This window comes from Pyrgilauda ruficollis, unplaced genomic scaffold (assembly GCF_017590135.1).
Source record: "Pyrgilauda ruficollis isolate IOZ18807 unplaced genomic scaffold, ASM1759013v1 scaffold29, whole genome shotgun sequence".
NCBI lineage: Eukaryota > Metazoa > Chordata > Aves > Passeriformes > Passeridae > Pyrgilauda > Pyrgilauda ruficollis.
The window spans coordinates 7,855,895-7,876,700 of record NW_024524266.1 but is presented as its reverse complement, the minus strand read 5'-3'; the positions used below and the strand labels follow the sequence as shown (position 1 = coordinate 7,876,700).

At 40.9% G+C, this 20,806-nt stretch overlaps 1 protein-coding gene across 3 annotated transcripts in view; it reads left to right on the top strand.

Annotated features, from left to right (window-relative positions):
* GEMIN8 (gem nuclear organelle associated protein 8) overlaps positions 1–5,672 on the top strand; it is a 28,084-nt gene extending 22,412 nt beyond the window's left edge. For all 3 annotated transcript variants that reach the window (XM_041472494.1, XM_041472495.1, XM_041472496.1), the window contains one exon: positions 3,695–5,672. In XM_041472494.1, coding sequence (XP_041328428.1) covers positions 3,695–3,945 — 251 coding nt within the window. In that variant the 3' untranslated portion in view covers positions 3,946–5,672. The remainder of the gene's footprint in view (positions 1–3,694) is intronic.
* Positions 5,673–20,806: the final 15,134 nt, after the last annotated feature.

Genomic DNA, 20,806 nt, shown 5'->3' with positions numbered 1-20,806 from the left:
GGAACTGACCAACTGGGAAAACATCAGCAGTGCTTTTCCTTTGTGCGGGAACCAACCACCACTGCAGCTGCCTGCCTGCCTTGTCAACATTTGCAAAATACTGTTCCATGACTGGGGGAAGCTTGCCAGTATTTGAAGATGAGTGCTGTAAAAGAAAGCATGTTTATTTTAGTCTGTGTGAAGTAGAAGGAGGAACTACTTAGAATTGTGTAAAAATTGCTTGTTTTACATTTATAACTTGGCAGCCCAATGACTTGAGAATTTGGAATGTGAAACTGATCTGAGAGTGAGCTGGGGACTTCATTGCTGCAGACTGAGAATTCATATTTTGATAAACCTTGCTATCTGCTTCATGGATGAGTATGTGTTTCTTGCTTCAGAGAAATTCTGGTTGTTTCCATAGGCTTGTGCTTATAGACAGCTTATAATTTTGTTTGTGTTTCCATTGTCAGATTCTAGTTGTCAGCTTTTTGATGAAGAGGTAGTTGCACATTTAGCTCAAGTTGTACTGCTTTGTATTGTTTTTAAACTAAACTCTGAGGTAACGGATAGAACCCAGACTGCTGCAAATTACAGCACGTACAGCACTTCTACTTCCCAGCCCTTGCCCCACCAAAGAAAGTTTAGTATGCATCTCAACAGGACAATACTTTCTCTGTTATCTATTTCTTATGTCTATTTTTGGAAATATTTTGGTTTTGGAAAAGCAGTAGTTTACATGCCCATTTAGTTTCGTGACTTCTTTCCTTGATAGTCTATAAAAGCAAATAATGCTGTCTTCTGTAAGGGTGGTGAAACACTGGAACAGGTTGCCCAGAGAAGCTGTGGATGTCTCATCCCTGGCAGTGTTCAAGGCCAGACTGGATGCGGCTCTGAGCAACTTGATCTGGTGGACACTGTCCCTTGGTGAAACACTGGAACAGGTTGCCCAGAGAAGCTGTGGATGTCTCATCCCTGGCAGTGTTCAAGACCAGACTGGATGCGGCTCTGAGCAATGTGATCTGGTGGACACTGTCCCTTCCTGTGGCAGGGAGGTTGGAATAAGATGATCTTTAAGGTGCCTTGTAGCCCAAGCCATTCTATGATTCTGTCTATGACTCTGGAGTTTGTTGCAGTGGTATCTCTGCACAGATAACTGATTTGAAATGCAGCCTGTTCCACACAGCTGCAGTAGTATTACCAGCAACAGCTGTCATGTACTGTGCTCAAATCCAGCCTTTGGTGCAAAAAACTGTGGGTCCCTATAGCACATTTCTATCCTGAGCCTCTGCCTGGATTCTAGACCTGATTTATGTGTCTAAAGCTGTGTAATACAATTACTCTGGGATTTTTTTAACCAGTAGCTATGGAATAGCAGAAGTCAAGTTAGAAAGTTACGGGCACTATATCTGATTAGTGTAAAGTAAAACACTCCAGACATACATCAGGTAATTCTGAGAATGGAATTTAAATTGGTATTATTATTTTGATTGTTACAATTAGGATCTACAGAATTATGAATGACTCTGTATTGAGGAATGGAGATTGATGCACACGAAACTGTAATCCACTCATCCATCATGAATGTTCTGCTAGAGATCCATTTAATTTCTAAACAGAAGAATTCATTATCTACCTCCAGCGAAACTTTTTTTTTCTTAAGGATCAGCAGTGAGCTATCAGACAGCATTCTACAGCAAACAAGCGAGAAAGCAGCTGTCTCTAGCGTGCAGCTATGGAACTAAAGAATTAAAAATTTCCATGGGCAGCACAGAAGTACAAGGAATTATCTAGTGTCCCAAGAGAGTTAACAAATATGGGTCCAATTCATTGCCTTGACAGTTTTGCTGTGTAATCTACAGTGGGAGACATTGGTTTGCCAGCATAGTCTTGTTTGGTTTTATCTGTCTAAAACTATTCAGTTTGTACTTAAAAGCGTGCTATGTAGTTGTGGGCAGCGTGGTGTCCCAGGAAGTTGGTTTCAGTGGGGTGCAAGGCATAGCCTGGGTGCTATACATTGTCCTCGAAGTGCTGAGCCCTCTGTAGGCGATGTTAGTTTCTTTAATTCAGACCTTCTGGTTAAAATGGCCCAACACCAAGTAAATCTGACTCTTCCAAAATCACATATGGACTCTAATGTATATTTCCTTGTGAATTCTGGCGGTGCAGCCTAATGCAGGGGTGTGCCCTTAAAGCAGAATCACAGAAATGGCTTTATGGAATAGATGGCTAATAACTCCTCAAGCCCTTCTATGACCAACACAAATGGTGTTTCAAATGACAGGACAAAAGCTTTCTGTGTCTGTCAGACTAACATATGCCAAATTTGAAGTTTCTCATCATATAGTTTAAAATATCTGTTTTCTGTGAATGCTGTTGAGGGGATAATTCCTTTAGGAAGGCTGACAGTCAGTTGGCTGCTCAGTACAGTACTTTCCAGTATAAAAACAAACTGCAGATGTTTGACACACAAATGTCAGGATATTTAACTTTGGGTTAGGGTTTGCAGATGTCACGTGTATTGTGGAAGCTAAATCTCTGCCTTAGGGTGAAAGAGGGAAGAAGTACATGGCACCAAATGCTGAGGAGCATGTCTTGTGTGTGACCAATGCATCCTGGACCTGTGGACACTGTCCTTTTTGATGTTTAAAAAAACCCAACTGCTGTCAGTAGTAGTGAACTGTGCCTTTTACATGGTTTTGAGGATGGTTGTTTGTTATTGAGGAGTTCAGCTGCTGGGTGATTTTCTCTCTCTTGTAGAAATGTCCCCATAAGAGAGTAGTTTTGTGTAGCACTTTGATGTTTTAACTGCACAAAGCATTGTTTCTTTCGTCTTAGCAGACCCAGGAAGCAGAGGTAAATTTGGACATGCACAACCAAGTTCTTTCTTCCAGTCAGGCTTACCACAGAGCATTTCTGTTGACAGATTGGTCAAATGTTTCACCTCTTGAATTGTTTTGAATTCTCTTTAAAAGATCTGATGCATGCTTTATGTTGGTGCTGTTTAGTTTGTTTTCAAAGCAATAGAGTAAGGCTGCCAGCTTTGAACTTTGCAAGTCTTGAGAAATTACTGAGTTTAGACAGTTTATCCAAACACGATGCTTACAGCTGTGTTTCATTGACTGCACTTAATGGCTGACATGACAGACCCATTTGTTCATTTTCACAGAGTAGTAACTGATTACATTTTCTCTTGGCTATCATTCAGCTAAAGTTGCATTGTCCTGTGTATTGTTTCCTTTCTCAGCTGCTAAGTCATTATTTCGGAAACAACTCTCCTTTTTGTTTGATTTTTTTGGTATGGGGAATGGTTTGGGATTTTTTGCTTGGGTTTTTCAGTTTTCTTGGGAGGGAGAGGGGGATTGTGTTTTGGGTTTTTGTTGTTTTGTTGTTTTTTCAGGGCTATGTGTGTTTAAGGGAGAAATGGAGCAATGTTGATTTTTGCTTAGTAGTACTAATACAGAGGTTTCCTACACTTTTAGGATTCAGTTCCAGGATCTTCTTCATTTCTCCCCATTTATTCCAGCCTGGCTTTATCATGATATTTAGTAGGAATTTCTTTATGCAAAGTAGTGCAGCTGCATCCTAGAACATGTGGATTTTTTTCCTTTTAGACCCAGCAAAAATATGAATATATAATATTTGTAAAAGTTAAAATAAAACATGATTGGTTGATAGCCCAGTAATTTACATCTCTTATGGTTTATTTGTCTAGGGAGGCAGCAGCAGCTGGAAGCTGAGGACCCCTATGTGGAGGCTGATCAAGACCTGCACAGGAGGGTGGAGCGTTCTGTGGAGCCGCCCACAGAAAGACCTGGGGAGAGGCGCATGGCAGAAATGAAGAAGCTGTATGGTGCTGAAGCTGCCAAAATCCAAGCAATGGAGGCTGCCATGCAACTTATCTTTGATAGGAACTGTGACAAAAAGCAGCCCAAATACTGGCCCATTATTCCCCTTAAGCTGTGAGTACTGGACTGTGCTCTGACGTGGCACAGTGCTGTACGGTCAGGTGCCTCAGGTTGGGCTGCTGAAAGAACAAACTGCAAGTTTTGATTTTGGGCTTTGAGGGAGAGTCTTGCAAGGACAGCATGTATTTCTTTGGCCTTTTTTTCTTTTACCGTGTCTGTCGGTGATGTTCACAGTCCATTCAACACACATACAGTTGTCAAGTAGTAACAGGAGGGACAGGAATATCAAACCTGTCTAAAATTCACTCATTTGATACCCGCTTGCCTTGACCACACATGCAAGCAACATAACAACATCCATACCCAGTGAACTGGGAAAATTTAAGCAATGCAGAGAAGAAAAACACATTAGAAATTGTCTGCTCTTCCTGTTTAAGAATTTGAGTGATCCCATTTTCTAGTCTTATTTAACACAGTAGTTTCACACAGCATAGCTTGAACTGTTATGTCTGCTAATCTTGGATTTTTTTGAGAATCAGGAGCCCACTGGCCAAGATACAACTTATCAAATTACCGTAGCCCAGACATTGGAATTCTTTTTCAAAGGTTTATAATAAAGCAGGAAGTTTTTCTTCCAGACTGATACTCGTCTGGCAGCATTATATAGAAAAATGTTTTAATGAAGGGGTGGGAGGATCGGGCAGAAGCCTGATGTGGTCCTGTCTGTTGGAGATCTGTTTAGCAGAAGAGAAACTTAAGAGGACACAGTGCTATTGAAACCAGTGCCTAGAGTGATTTTTGCCATTCTAATAAAAAGCAGCAATGGGCTTGAAGGCTTGAAGCTTTAAAGAAGGCTTATTAGAGTGATAGACTATATCTGACCAATGTATACAGAGCTGTGGAAGCCAGGGAGCCCTGTGGGCTATATGTCTGTTTTAGGTGCTGGTTTCCAATGGCCAAGTGCATAGGACATGCACAAAATTTAAACATAAGCAAGTAGATGTGTTTTCATCCATCTGCACAGAGATGTGCCTCTGTGTGTGCTCATCCACACAGCTGTTTTGGTTCTGCTTCTGTCATTCTTTACTTTGGGCCAATTGTGTTTGCCCCACACTGAGTGAGGCACACTGGTGGTTTGTGTAAGAGAGGCCAAACTGGCCCCTCAAAACCTGTGGCTCCTTAGAAAATGGTACCCTGAACGCTTAAAAGGACTCTCTGTGAAGCTCTGCTGATAAATATCATTGTGTATTGAAGGGCAGTAGTTTGTGGCATTGCAGCATTTCCATGCCAGGGCAAAGGATTAGTCTTCTGGTTTCACAGAGACATCCTCATCTGCCTTCCTGGCAACAGAGGAAGGTTACAATTAAAATTTCAACTTCAATTCATGCTGACTGAGTATTCAGAGTTTCTCTTTAGTATGTGTCGTTTGTAATACACTCAGCAGTTGCTGTGCCCTCTGCAGCAGCCAGCTGCAACAAAGCAAGTCTGCAGTGCAGTCTGGAATATCTTTGCTTTCAGTAGTAGGTACTGTTTTTTCAAAGCAGAATTTCTATGTCAGTTCCACCTCTTTCACAGATGAAGTTAAATTGAACATTGAAATGAAAAGCTTCCAGTTTTCCAAGACTTCTGGTGTGATTAATCTGAAAAATTTCAGTGAGACAGGAGAGAGAAAAGGATTATTAACAGTCCTGCATTTGTTGTTACTCTTGTTTTTGGCAGGTTTTGTCAAAAATTCAGTGTTTTGTTTAGGTTTCCTTCCTTTGACCAAATAAATTTTCTTCTTAACACCTTGTAATGTACTTTCCTTTTTTTATATAAACAAACCTCCATACTTACAACACTTCAGTTCTTAGATGGTAAAGCTTTCTTTTAGCTGCTGTATTGTTTAAGGAAGATTGAACTTAGAGCAGAAGTGCTTTTAACATACGGAGAAGCACAAGGAGTGTTGACAGGACTTTCACAGCAATGTCAGGCAATACCACACATGCATGGTGTGGTGCAAAATGAATGGGAGGGTTGCTGTATCCACTGGGGGAAAACCCTGTCATAGATTAACATGCATAAATTTCTCTGTTCCTATTTGAAATGTTTTCAGTGTGGTGATGGTGTTTTCCCTGTATAGTTCAGTTCAGAAAAAAAGAAGAATGGGTAGAGTAGGGCTGGGCTGTTCTTACTTTTCAACACAAATTCCAGTTCTTGCTGTGGTTGATTCTTCATTCAGCTAGTTCTGCTAGCAGAAGCAGAAATTCTGGTCTCAAAAAGTATTTGTGGAGACCTCATATAAGACAAACATTGAATTCCTTTCCTACTTCACATAAAATGTAAAATAAATGTAAAATCTATAAAAAGAAATATATAAAGGAAATTACTTTGCCTTTAGTTCTTTCAAGTATTTTAAGAGGGTTTAATGTGCTTAAATATGCTGTGAGGTTAGAAGGAGAGAGAATGAGATGAATTGTTCCTTAGGAGCTATGTACTAACTCCTGAAATACTCTACTGCAGATTTAAATGTTGCTGCCAAATAATTTCATTTCAGGGGATGGGCCAGCAAAATGGGACATCTGGCCAACTACCCCTAGATGTCCCATTTTGCTGGAAATTCAGCAGAACTTGAAAATTCTGCAGTTCTTTTACTCTATCTTCCATGTCATTTTACGTTTCTGATAAATACCTCACATAAAAGCATGTGATCATGGAGGAAATGCAGCAGCAACTCAAAAATGGCACTTCAGTCGTCTGTAACATTCACCTTTCTTGCACACATGTATTATGCTGCAGTCCTCAGTCATGGGACCATGTACACCTTTTTTGCCCAAAGACACGATGTTCCTTGGCTAGAATGCCACTGTGGTGCTGCAGACTTGATTCTTCCTTCTCCAGAAGGTTGCACCTTCACTTTCAATTATGCCAACTGTTGGTGTAGTCCTGCCCAAAGGGAATTCTTCGCTTGCTGGTGGTACTGTTTCTCATGAGCTTTTCCCAGCTCCAGTAGAGTTATACCCTGAAGTCAAAAGTTGTCATCCAATCAGTCTTGATTTCAAAAACTGGTTTCCTCATTTGTTACAAACAAATCAGCCTTATTTTCAGGAGAAGAGTTTGTGATTGGTTGAAGATGCTTTGAAGATAGGAGAAAAATGTAATAGGTTTTTTCTACTAAAAGCCTTCTTAAATGAGAAAAAAAACCTTTTCAAAATTGGTGTGATATAAATGTAATATAGAAATGAAGCAATGACCTGTTTCCTTCTGAAAGAAAAATTGCTTACTTTTATGGTGATGTTGTCAAGGGCTCTTGTTCTTTTAGAATTTTTTCCCCACACAGCAGCTGACAGCTCAGTGTTTGTACAGAGAAGAGATTAAACCCTTTTGATGAGCACCATTTTCTCAATCAACATTATGGGTAAGTATTCATCCTTTTTGACAGGGGTCTCATTAATGGCTGGCTGCAGACATCTCACACTTGAAAAAAAGTGTTAATAAAAAGCAACCCAAATTTCTGTAACAGCCTTTATGAAGGATAAACATATATAACACATATAGATTTGGTCACTTGTGTCTTTCTCTTAGTAAAAGCTTCTAATTCATTACGTGAAATATGCTGTAAATATTGGTATCTTCATCTCTTGTTGCACTAATAGCAGTCTAGCTCTTGGTGTAGAAATTGAGAAAAGCAAGACACAGATTCAGCTGCTTGAATTTTGAGTTTTAAGTGTGATTTTTGGCATGCTGGGCTGAACATTTTGGCTGAAAGAATTAGTGAAGGGCCAAGATTATTGCCCAAAATGTGAAATACAGTCTGTCAAAAGGAAACATCCCAACTCTTTTCCTTCTGGTTTCTTAAAAGTGTAAAGTGTAATTTCTCCTGGAAAATGTATTATTTGATAAATAATACATTAATGCTGTGCAAAAATCTTTTTTCATGCTTGTTTGCTAATCAATCAGCTGTCCAGACTGTCTAACCTGTTTTCTCCTGTGTTCCTGCATGGATAGTCCAAAGTACACTAATTCTTGTGAGCTCTTTTCTAGGTAGAATGGCAGCCTGTAAGGGAGTCTCAGCTGCTTCTGAAGGGTGGTTATAGCCAGAGGGTGTTCAAGACTTCACACCTCTTCCTGTATTCTCACAAAGCTGGAATTGCTGAGCTGGCACACAGTGACACGTGCAGAGGAGCTCAGGCTGGGTGGGTGACAGACCATGACATTGCCATTTGGGTGTTGTGTTGGAGACCTGGTCATCGTGGCAGAGGAATTGCTTGGACTCATTCCATTCTTTGGAACTGGTCATACAGGCATCAGCCTCAGCTGTTAATATGGAGAGGCCAGGAATGGCACTGACTTGCTTGGCCAAAAGTGGAAAAAGACTTGCTTCTCTTGAGCTTGCAGGGAGTAATGGAGATTCTCTGCATGGATTTCATTGCAAATGAAGTCACAGTCATTATACAGTCACAGAAGAAAATTTTTCCCCTTTAATCATGACTCCTTCTGAGACGGCAAGCAAGCAGAGTAAATGCAAACATACATCGTTTTTGAAAAGAAAATACTTTTCAGCCTAATAGTGCCAATACCACTGCTGGTTCCCTAAACTACATTGAGATCTTTTGCCTGCAAAGCCTTTTGAAAAACCAAAATACACATAACTGCTATCCCCATGACTGTTGTTTTCAGCCATCCCCAAAACACATATTTGTGGGGAGGGAGGAATGAGAAAAGAAGAAAGAATTGGTAGGGATTTCTTCTAAATAGAGTTACAAGTGGTACTCCTTAAGAGTTTGTTTTAAATAAAAGCAACAATTTCTTGACTCAATAAGAAGTGAGGCAAAAGTCTATGAGGAGCTATTAAAAATAAATTACACCACTGCCTTTGGATGTCCATAATCTGGACCTTACTGATAGCTGGGGAGGGCTGAAAAAATAGTGTTTTATTCATGTCTCCTAGACAGCTGCCATCAGGTGTTGGCACAGGAAGATAACCAGATTTCTGATCCATTTATAGGGACGTTTAGAATATTTCCACACACTTCTGCTGAAGATGAAGATTGAAATCCCAGTCCTGAGGTTCAACTTTCAGTTATCTCATGCATTTTCTGGTTACAGCAACCCCTCCTGCTTGGTGACTCAGCTCCACCAAAGTTTACTGTTATTGATGTCAAAAGGAGTCAAGTTGGAAGACACCTAGTGCTAAGCTGTGTAATGTAATCTCATTTACTTGTTATTTGGCCTGAGATTCAGTAAACTCTTTTGGTCTAGGCTTGTACAAGTAGCCAGCATGAAAAAGTCTCTGCACTGTATTTCAGCAGTTTTGATACTCACATAGCTGTGTTACTCCCATCCTTTGCATTGGACAGGAAAAGATCTTGGTCATCATGTCTGGTTTCTGCTACCTCCAGCAACAACATCATCTCATACATTTCAGAAACTAATGAGGAAATTCCATTTCCTGTCACCTCCACGTCTGCTTGTTAAGACTGCAAGGCCTGCTCTCACTTGCAGAGTGTAAATAAGTACCAGGAAGTTTAAGTTTTCCTTTGTGAGCGAGTTGCAAAAAATGTAAATATGGTTACAGATTATGAAAATTGGGCTTTTTTAGAATTAAGATCCTGTAATATCTTCTATGTGGACAGAAGGCAGGGGCTTCACAAAAATAAATGTTTGAAGTATGTTTTTACTTAAGCAATAGCTCAAAGGCCACGCTCCTGGTCTGTAGCATATTCCATGAAGTGGCTGAGTAACAGCTGAAGGCTCCCCTTCTGCTGTCCTTTCCTGAAAAGTGGTGAGGTTGAGATGAAACTTCAGCCAGTTATGCTGCAATGCACTTGAAACACAAGTTGTGTCAGTTTCCCCAAACAGAATAATTCTTACATGACTGCAGAATATAAATCTGAAAAGCACTTTAAGAGCAGTCAAATGAATAATAGACTGTGTAATGGGAAGGTAGTAGTATTCACTACTTTTTATCAATTTTTCTCTACATGTGTTGATGAATTTAGGATTTCCAGTAATGCCAGACCACACTGCACTAGAGACAAGAAAATATTTGTTGAGCAAAACATCGACATTTTCATTGATACTGCTCTGCAGCAGAGTTGTGTCAGCAGTGCCACAGCTGATTTGCTGTCCTGTTTTGATGTAACTGCCCTGGGTGTGGAGGGTACACTGGAAGTCTTCCCTCCTCAGAGAAGCCCTGTAGCTGGGCATGCTCATGGCAGCTGGTTTTGTCATTATATCTTGGCTCTGAGGTCCTTGTCACCTTTTTCTGATGGCTGCTGGACTCGGATGTGCCAGCTGTCTTGCTCTGAAAGGATGCTGAGTGTGGGATATGTGTGATGACATGATGGTCCCATGGCAACAGGCTGTGATATCATCAATGCCAGATGGTGAATTCTTTCAGGGACACATCAGAAAGAACAGCTGTGTTGTGCTATAGAAATTCCATACTCCAGAACTGCTCTGCTCTATCACCACAGAAAATAGAGAAAATGGCAGACAAAATTTTCCCTCCTTTGCTTTTTGTGTTGAGCAGATCCCTCTTCAGGTCACCTACAGCTCCAATGTGAGAGCATAAACATGTATCTCCAGAGTGCAAAAGTGCTTTATAGAAAACTCATTAACAAGATTAGTTATTTGCTCTTCCTGAGTATGTTTTACTATGCAGACCTGCTTTAGGAAGATGTTCTGTACTTTCTCTGTCAACAGCAGTTAAATCTTGTTTAAAAGCAGAAATAGAGCTGCCTTACTGTCTCTTCCCTTCAATAGCTCTTTTAGTCTAGCTGTGTTACTTGCATTTTCAAGTCTAACACAATGAAATCTGTTTCTCTGGCATGGTTAGAGCTAAAGCTTTTTTGTGGTTGGTAAATGCATTGATAATAATTAGAGCACTAGTGATTTGTGTTCCTTTTGGAAACTGTCATTCCAGACACAGCCTGCAGTGTGATAGTCCCCATCAGCATGACAGAATTGTTCACCTCAATCCAAAAAGATAGGATGTCCTACTGGAATAAAACATGCCAACTGCTTATATTGTTGGAAATTTTTAAATACCTTACTAAAAGCCAGTAATTGAACAATTTTGTTTTGCTAGTTCAACTTCCTTCATGACAGGCTTTTGAAGTCTGAATTTATGTAAAACCGTTAAAATGCTAAAAACATTCAGGAGATACTCAAGTACAATACAGACTTTTTTCATTCTAATAGGGTGCCCAAAATTATTATAATAATTGTAAAGAAAATGTATCCAAAAAAATGTGTTGTGTTTCTTGATTTTCCAACATTATTTTGATTTCCTGGTTTTCAGGATTAAAATTTGAGGCTTTTTTAAATATATTTCTTAGCTGAGCAACCTTTAAAACATTGAGTGGCTTAGCAGCTGCACTTTCAAGGCCTGAAATACCATCTGAATGTATAGTGAATGTAGGAAAAACGCCTACACTGTCTCTCCCACCACTGCCACCCCCATGAAGCTACCTGGAATTAAATGAATATGCACTGTGATGCATTTTTCTGGCCACATCCATGACACTTTATATGTCCAAGAATCCAACTGAGTGGTTTCCTGGGCTTCTCATTTCCTCAGCTCTTTTCAGCACACCACTCTTCTTGCTCCCTCATGTTCTTTTTCACAAAGACTCCTTCCTGACTGTGTCTCTCCACCCCAGCACACTCTGTCCTGATGCCTGATCCTGATGATGCTCTCTCAGCTCCTGCACTTCTGTCTGCTTTGCACAGGGAGGGCAAAAACTGTTGCCTGGACACTCAGTTGCCAGCAGAGCACACAAGAAGGACTAAAGGAGATGACCAGATTTTTTGGTCAATGCCTCTGGCACCATAAATGCTGAAAGCAGAAAGTACCAAGACCCTTCCCACAGCATTGCTCCTGGCCTGTCAGTGGATAAGGGAAGATTTTTCTCTCCTCTTTTCCTACCTGAAAGAAAATTTTCTCACTGTTGTGCAAATGGTGGGAATTGTGTCACTGCCAGTTTGTTTCTCTCCACTGCAGCCAATCACCCAAAACCTTTCTAAAGTTGCAGTGCAATGAACCACCACAATCCTGTTGAACACCAGGGAAAGCTTTTGTAAGACTTTCCCCTAGTGGGAGAAACAATTGCTGGATACAGTGCCTGGCCTGCACAATCCATCTATTAAATTTATGTGTCTCAACAGTACATCTCAGTCAACTGCACCTCCAAGGGCAAGGAGTAACTGTAATGTGGGAGCTCAGCCATTTGGAAGACCAACCAGGCAACTGTGATCTATTACCACCCAGCATATGAGGACGTTGCTAAGGCAGTTTCTCGATGTAAGAATGATTTTATCTCTTTTTTCTCTCTTTTCAGCCCTCTTGGCCAGCTGGCATCCCGTTTTTTACTTTTCCAGCAGGCATTGGTTCAGTTTGGCGTGATCCTTCAGAGTGGGAGCAGTAGCCTATTTAGAGCTTCAAACACATAAAGACTGACTGGCTGGAACCCCAGAGAACAACCTAGCAAGAGGCTGATGAGGGCACTTAGCCAGACCATCTCTGAAACACTATTGTTAAAAGAACCTGATATGCATGTTAAGTAAACATCAAATATGCAAAACCCAGTAGATGTAACATGCAGATAATAGCATAAGGTAATGGGCCCTATCTCCAAATAAATAATAGCACACTCATAACCACAGGCAGTTTCAATATTTTCTGTTCACTTTCAATGTCCTCTGGATGGGTCATATCTATAACACAATAAAACTCCCACAGGCTCCAGCAGGAGCTGGATTTACTATTAAACCCTGGCTAAAATGAGGGAAAGAAATTTATCTTGCACACAAACAGGCAAAAGCTCTAGAATAAATGTGATCCAGGAAGTTATTATATAAAGGCATTGATAATTTCATTTGCATATAAAATAATAACAACAAGAACGGAAGCTAAATTATCCCATATATACAGAAACCCTGGGTGTTCAGGATTGGCTATTCATTATTCTCTTGTCATATAAAGCAATTCAGTCTGCAGCTGCATTTCTCTCACGAATCCAATTCAATCAAGAGAACCGAAACATCATTAGCAAACCCACTGATTTATCCACCAGTAAAGTGCTGATACAGGCCTCTGTTCCTGCTGCTAATAAATTTTCTGCATAGCAGTGTTGGCTCTCTCTAGGGATCTCCCATTATTCTAATGACTACAGATTTCTAACTGAACCACTGGAATTTTTCAACCTGAAAGTCTATAACAGTAGGGTTCAAAACCTGTGGGAGTCATCGGAAAAAAAAGGACATGAGCCAAACCACCCATTTCCCTCAGAGATGTGTTTAGATGAAACTGCAGATAGAGCAGCACCTGGTGCCTTAGAAAATTGCTGTAGTAGGACCTTTTTTTTCCCTTTCTGAAAGATATTGTCTCCTGTTTTACTCATCACTTCCTTTCCCCATTTCCTTCAGTGGGCTTGCCTGCAGAGCTTTGCCTCCCTCTCTGTACCTTTCCCGCTCCTGCTTGGTTTGTTGCATTAATTGCCAGCCTGCCAGGCTCATTTACCTCTGCCTCAACCTCTGTTCTCCTACAGAACTGCAGGAAATGCTCTGATAACCCCTGGTGGGTGTTTCTCCGGTTCCTCCTGCACATCGTCTGCCACCAGGGCTCTGGGCAGTCACCTCCGAGCTCATCACAGCATCACCTTGTTGATACTTCATATGCATGAGCCCTTACACACTCTTTCAAGGCCTGGGCACGCCCTCCTGCTTCCTTTTCAAAGTGGACTTCAAACAGTGCCACTTCTAACAGCCCAACGGGTGTTAGAAATAGTGTTGTCTTTTGGCAATAATTTTAAAAGCTGCAGTTTATGTAGCTTCTTTAACAGCCTTGGGTCATTTTGTCAGCCAGGTTCTTGTGATGTTTGGTTTTCCTGTGCCCTTTTCATCTTTTAAACACAAAGAAGCTATTTCCTTGGAATATTGGATGGCAGAATTAATGTTCTAGGCTATCTGGCAGTTACAAAACACTCATGTTCAGCCTGAACTTTATTAAAAGAAAAAGTACAAAAAGTAAGAATCCAGATTCACCTATGACAGTATAACGTGTTTAATATAGTTTTAATAAAAAGTTTTATTACATTCCTCACTTGGAATATTATTTTTCTATTTGCTGAAGATGATATCCAGGAGAACAAGAATCAAATAACAAGAGTCTTAAGAAAGTGTTCTTTATTTTAAAAATACAGGCACTCCTATCTATTTATATATGCTATAAATAAAGGATAAGAGTATTATCAATGGAAGATACTTGACACTTTCATTTACTTTTTTGTCTCTCCTAATTGAAGAATGGATACCTATGGGTGACTAGTGTGTTCTGCTTTTATGTTTTAATCATGTACTTGCATTTGCAAAAAATTAGCTGTCTGTACTGAAATTACGATGAAAATGCTTTTGTTTAGAATAGGTGTTTGGATTTTTTTAGGAAAAAATCAAAATGTCATCTTGTTATTTTTGAAGTTCCTCAATTTCATTTATCAGGTTGGGCTTTCTGGGAGGGCTCTCAGTCATCTGACCAGAGTGGCTTGAGCTTTTTTACTCCCGAGTGTCACATTTCTGGCAGGTCTAATGTGTTTGGCTTTCTGTGAAGTCAGAAGGTGAAGCATTTCCATGATGTCAGCAGATCTGAAGCTACACCTTCCTTCCAAAACCACATCTCAAAGAGCTGATGGAGAATGTTGTGTTTCGAGCTGCTTCTGTTACCTCCCCGTGAAAAACCTGCAGGGCTGTGCCAGCTCCTGTAGCTCCCCCAGCCCAGGACACCCATCCTCTGCAGCCTGTTGGCACTGTGGGCACAGCAAGGATGTCACATTATTGCTGGCTAATGGAGTCTTTCCCATCTTTCCTCCAACACATCACATTTTTGCCACAAACCACAGCTCTGGGTATAGCCGCTTGCCAGAAGTGCACTGTGCAAAGCAGGAAGAGCAGTACAGAAGCAATAAAATATACTGAGTGTGGGGAGGGAAAATCCCAACACAAAACCCAAACCAGCATCTTGGAATGTGTGTTAGTAGAAAACTAAAGCTGAGTGGCCTTTTAGGAGAGAATTTAACTCAGCTTTGTGATACAGTTTAAGGCACCATTCATGTTTACAGAGCAGCATTAAAACCTGTAATCAGTTACGAGCTTGTACCTATTGACAGAAGTAAAAAAAAATGAGAATTAAAGTGAAATCAGCTGGCAGTTTCTCAGTCTCCACTGCCCAACTAAAGCAGGAAAAGTGTTAAAATGACTCTTGCAATTTTCCTCCCCAGTTTTTTGAGTTTGATTTTTCAGTTTGCAAAAAAGGCACCTGAGAATGTTCTTAAATGCTCTCTGTGCCTGCCATCAAAGGAGTTTTCTGCTTTGGAAAAAGAGAGAGAGCCTTGTCTCAAAATGTACTTTGCCAGGAATTCTGTCCTGATTAGGCTGCCTTGGAGCACTTTCTTGGGAGGTTGCCATGCTGAAGTTGTTGGATGGCAGCCATGTGTTCAACACTCTCAAAATAAAGTCTTTTCCCTTAATTTGCAGTGCAACAGAAAACTGAGGTTAAACCTATTGATGCCACTGGAGGGTGGGGCTAACATACATATGTATGCAATTATTTTCAGAATACTTCAATGAGTGCATATATGCTCGCACAGAGGTTGCTCTGAAGTTGAATACTAATGTTCCTTGGGTATGCATTTTTCCCCCCTCTCGTTTCTTCATTCACAAATTATTCCACATTCAAATCTCCCCAGTGGTGCTAATGAAAATGTTGGATAATTCATACATTTAAGTCAGCTCCCCCTAAAGACCCTAGGCTGGCCTCTCCAGCCCACATGATCATACCTCACAATAGCAAAGCACTTCAGTAAGTGTTTATATCCAAGACTTCTAGACTGAACTCATCATCTCTGATCAATCTCAAGTGAATTTTTGAGCCCAAATGTTTTAGAATGAGGTATGTGGAAGAATGCCTTCATGGGATTATTGTATCATGATTCACATAGCAGGAGGTAAGACTTTTCTCTCTCTCACTAGGAGAAAGGGTTGTCAGCATTTCTACATTTCACAGATCCATTCAGGAGGATGAAATGAGATGGGCTACACATGAAAGGAAAGGTTGTATCCACTTGTGGTTTTTTCTGTATAACACTCATCTGTTTTCAGATTGTTGGTGCACTCATTCACTCGCAAGCTTTCTGCTCTATATAATGCTTTACTGAAACCACTCATACTCTCTCAGACCACATATTATTTCCTACATGGTTCCCTACCAGGTGTGGGTTATATATGTGACATGCAGACAGAGAAAGGCACAGAAGCAACTGCATGTATCCTGAATAAAAACAGCTCATACCGTGATATAAGGTGCCCCCCAGACCTGGATCTCTCAGGGGCACTCACAAAACATCCCTGCACGTAAGTGAAAAATTCTGTGCATATGGTAAGGTCCCTTATGTATGCCTAAGTAAAAGCAGAGATCCTAATCAATATATTAATCCTTTGTTTCCAGTGATATCTCCTATTTTTTTTGTGCTTCTAAAATCATAAAGTAACACTGTTAATTCCACAAGTGAGTTCCACAAGGGTTATATGCAATAGAGATGAGTCTATCTTTTAACACGGAAGATGTATTTAGTACTCCATAGTTAAGACCAAAATGGTAATCACTAATTTTCAGATAAAATTAACTGTGGTGCATAGGGAAAAAAATGTATTTTTTTGGACATATAATAATATATTTTTCAAAGCAATCACTGCTTATATTTCCATATTGAGAAGCAGTTGTTGGAAATGTGACCTACTTGGTAATAAGAAGCAGTTTTCATTTTGAAGATTATTTATTTTTTATACTATCATACTTGAATGTTAAATTCTGGGAGGGGTATCTACATGTTGGCTAAACTGCATCAAATTACTTTTCATTTTTTGTCTTTCCATTTCTCTCTTTTCCCCTGGACTAAACAGTGCCAATGATCTGAACCATTTTGTTCAGCATTTTGCTGGGCGAGCTTTGCAAACACCTCTCTGCAGTGAGCACTAAAAAGTGGTTTTGGTAGCAGCAGTTGGAGTCTACAGTGGATCAGCTTCACATAACTGGTACAAAAGACAGAGGAGTGCATGAGTCATTCCCCTTGATCTGCCTCGAGATGCTGAGAGGTGACCACACAGGTCACTTCTTCCTTACACACAGATATAAAGTGCACAAAGTGTACAAAGGGATCCAGCTGTCACCTTGCTCCTCTTTAACATCCACGGCCTCTGTGAACAGAAGATCACATGGGAGAGAAAAACCACAGTATGCCTCAACTGTGCATGGAATCACAGAAGCTCAATACAGAGAGGATGGCTGAATCCCCCTTGAGAAAGGCCTCAGAGAACACTCACTGCAACTAAAACCAGTTTTTATCACTTCTGGTTTCCTTAAAGCTAAAATACATTCATGTTAACATTCAAGAGGAGGCTGGTTTATGGGTCCCTGATTTTATGAAGTTTTGGAAATTTGCAGGATTTTTGCAAAAGCAGAGTAGCACCCCATACAGTCATTCTAATCCTCTGGAAAGTGGCCATGACTGCTACCCACTGACACTGTCTATGTAGTAGTGAGAGGAAGGAATATCATGATTAACCATTAGCTTCACTGTTAGCAGAGGGAGCCATGGGATAGGGCCTTGCATACAGCTGATGTGGGAGCTGAGAACTCACTGAAACACACAACCCATTAGCACATATTTTTATTAAACCACTGTCTTTAATGCACCAGAATGTTTAGTCAAAGCTGAAACATTAAGTGGAAACACACTGCCTTTGATTCTGTTTTTAATCGGGAAGGTTTCCTACCTAGGGCAATCTGTCTAGTTAGATAGCTTGAGGAAAGAGTGGGAGTGGAAAACAGAGACAAACAGGTAACAGCAGCTATCGCACCATTCCATCCACAGAAAAGGGATTTGTATTAGACCTGGGATGTTCTGCAGTGGACAGCCAGATGGAGTCTGGTGAATTAAAACAGCAAAGAAATAATTATATGCAATGAGTCTTTCCTTAATCTAGAAAGCTGTTTCTTCACTACTTGCTCGAAATGGTCAAATACAGTAAAATATGATATTTCATACTTACACCATGCCTTCAGTCAACTAGTGACACCCCCCACATTCCATCTTTCCTCTTCTTGACTAATCTTGAGACTGAAGATAAATCTTCTTCTGAACATCAAATGGTCTCCTTAAAACATCTCCAGAGAGGAACATACTGCTCCAGAATAAGTTAGGAGGTAATCCAAGCATATTGCTACAGGGAGTGAAGGTGTCTCTTGAAACACCTGGTATCACGATGTTGGTATTAGGGTAACTCTGCATATAGAAAAATGTTTTCTATAGTTTCGGTGAGAGGCAGCATAGTTTAGGTGAGAAAACATTTTGCTGCTTCTCACCTAAACTATGGAAAAGGTTTTAAGCACCCAACATAGACAATGACATTAATCAATGCAGAATTCTAACCTTTGCTTTCTCTTTTGCAGATTAAATCTGCAACAGTTGTTTTATAACCCTTGATAAGAGATTGTTTGGATCAGTCTGGCTTCCAGCATCATTTACAGCAGGCCTTTATCCCTTCCTTACAGCTACCAGCTATGGCACCCAAGGAGCCATTCAAACAGGGACACTTGCTGAAATGCTGCACGCTTCAGCCTTTGTCCTCTACATTGTGTGCTAGATACAAGAGCAAGAGCATGGACCAGAATCCAGCCATAAGCCTTTCCCAAACAGGGAAATATCTGTTTCTCCAGACATCTTGGTTCTGAAATGAAATCCATTAGTTTCTATTCTGAGGAGAAATTTCAAGTATTCCTGTCTCCTTGACCTCAATTGAATATTACAGTGTAGTTTTGCTTAAGGAACCAAAACTTTTGTCAACTTCTCTCTTCACTTATCAGAGACTTGGTCCCTCTGTGAGTGAAAATCCTCACTGACTAGAGCCATAACCAATATTTGGACAGCTGTTCTTTGCTTTACCCTTTGGAGAGAAAAATGACCAACATTTCTGAGAATGGCAGAAAGTGAGTCCCTCCTCTCACTGCAAATGTGTTGATATGGACTTCTTCTGCACTCCCTTAGCAATATCTGCCTCATACTTCAGTGCAAGTGTGTAAAGTAAACCCAGTCTGGACAGCACTGACCAACTTCCCTTGAAGAACATCCTATGGATTTCAGTGATGTAGAGTTATCCATAAGTGCAAGTAGAGTCAGAACTAAGGGGCATTTTTCAGCTGATTCTATTATAAAACAAGCAGTATGCTGTACCAACTTCAAAGAATATAAATTTCAACCTATTTTTATTTTAAAAAAGGAAACTGACTTACACCTTCACCAGCACATAGTGCTGCACACAGTGGGATGCTCTGACCATTTGCCTCTTGTTCGTGCCATATTTCAGTGCTATTTAGTGCCACTCTAGTGTCATGTGCTATTTCCATAATTAATCTAATTTTTCAAAGGTGTATAGCTCATCTACTTTAATTCCCAGTGGGGTCTGGAAGCAGCTTGCTAGTGATCACCTTAGCTATGATTTTTTTTTCCCCCTATCTTTATAAAATGGCTTATTCCGTCAATCCACTTATTTCCTGTTAGAGGAGAGGCATTTACTCCCTGATCCCATGGTGCTTGCATGGTGTTGAGCCCACAGACCTTACTGGAAAAACATGTATGTTCATTAATCAATGCAAAAGCTCAGATCATTTTGGCCCAGGAGGCTGTGATTTTTTTGTCAATGGACAAGAAACCACACATTAACATTGCAACTTTAATAATGAGTGCACACTCTATTTTGGGAGCAGGGGCCTGAATTTCCAAAGTATGAACTAATTTCCCTAAAAATTAGTGTTCACACTTCTGCCACTCTTTTGCTTTTGAACGTTATTAATATGTTCTTAAGCAATTTATCTCAATTTGAGGTGAAAAATATTGTTACATAATTGAATAGATTGATGTGTTAATGATCATAGGAGGAAATGAAGTATATCCTTACACTGCACATAAATAACAGAAGATTAGTGTATTATTATTGTGGCAATGACAAAGGAAATGCATGCCAAGTACCCAGTTAATGTAAATCAGTGCAATCTGATTGATATTAGTCACTGTAGATGCACTTATTCTGTCTAAAGCATGGGCCTTTGCAACTGAAGCAATCAAATTGCTCTAATGGTAAAAGTCCAATTCAAGAAAGCAACTAAACTGAAAAAGCTGACTTTGCCACTCTGCTCCATACCTGTCTTCAGTGTCTGTGAAGGATCACTCCTGTGTGACACTGTTATTTTTACCTCCAACATCTCTCGGTAAATGAAAGGGGCTACTGGTAATCTCTTAAGGGACAAGCCACCCATAATGCCCCCGAACTACCTGGTCTGTTACTTCCAGGGTCCCGTTCACCGAATTTTCCCGAAGCCAAGCCACATTCCTCGCGGTGCTTAAAGAGTGACAAAGTCCCTGCGAGCACGGTCGCGCCCGGCTGTGTGGCTGGAACGCCGCTCCAGCGGCAGCTCCCGCAGTGCTGCGTGACGCTGGGAAGCGGCATGAGACGCTTCAGAAGGGGCTGTGAAGATAAGAATCACATTGCTGAGCACGGGTACAGACAGTAATGAATGAAATTATGTGTTTGAGCACGCAGTGCCCTTGCCATTGATTGTCACAGAGAAACATTAGGGGCAGGTGCCTCTGAAGGTCAAGGGTGCCCGCAGCTCAGGTTCCCAAGGTTTCCCAGGCGAGAGGGTCAGGGGTCCTGCCTGCCCGCGGCGGCTCGTCCCTGGCATCGTCCCTGGCATCGCCGAGGACGGCCCCTGAGGCGGCGCAGGCGGGGCCGCCCCGCCCCTCCCGGCCCTCCCGCCCCTCGCTCCCGCCGCAGGCGAGCCCGCCACTGCGAGAGCTGCGGCCGCTGCCCTCCGCCAGCCCGCT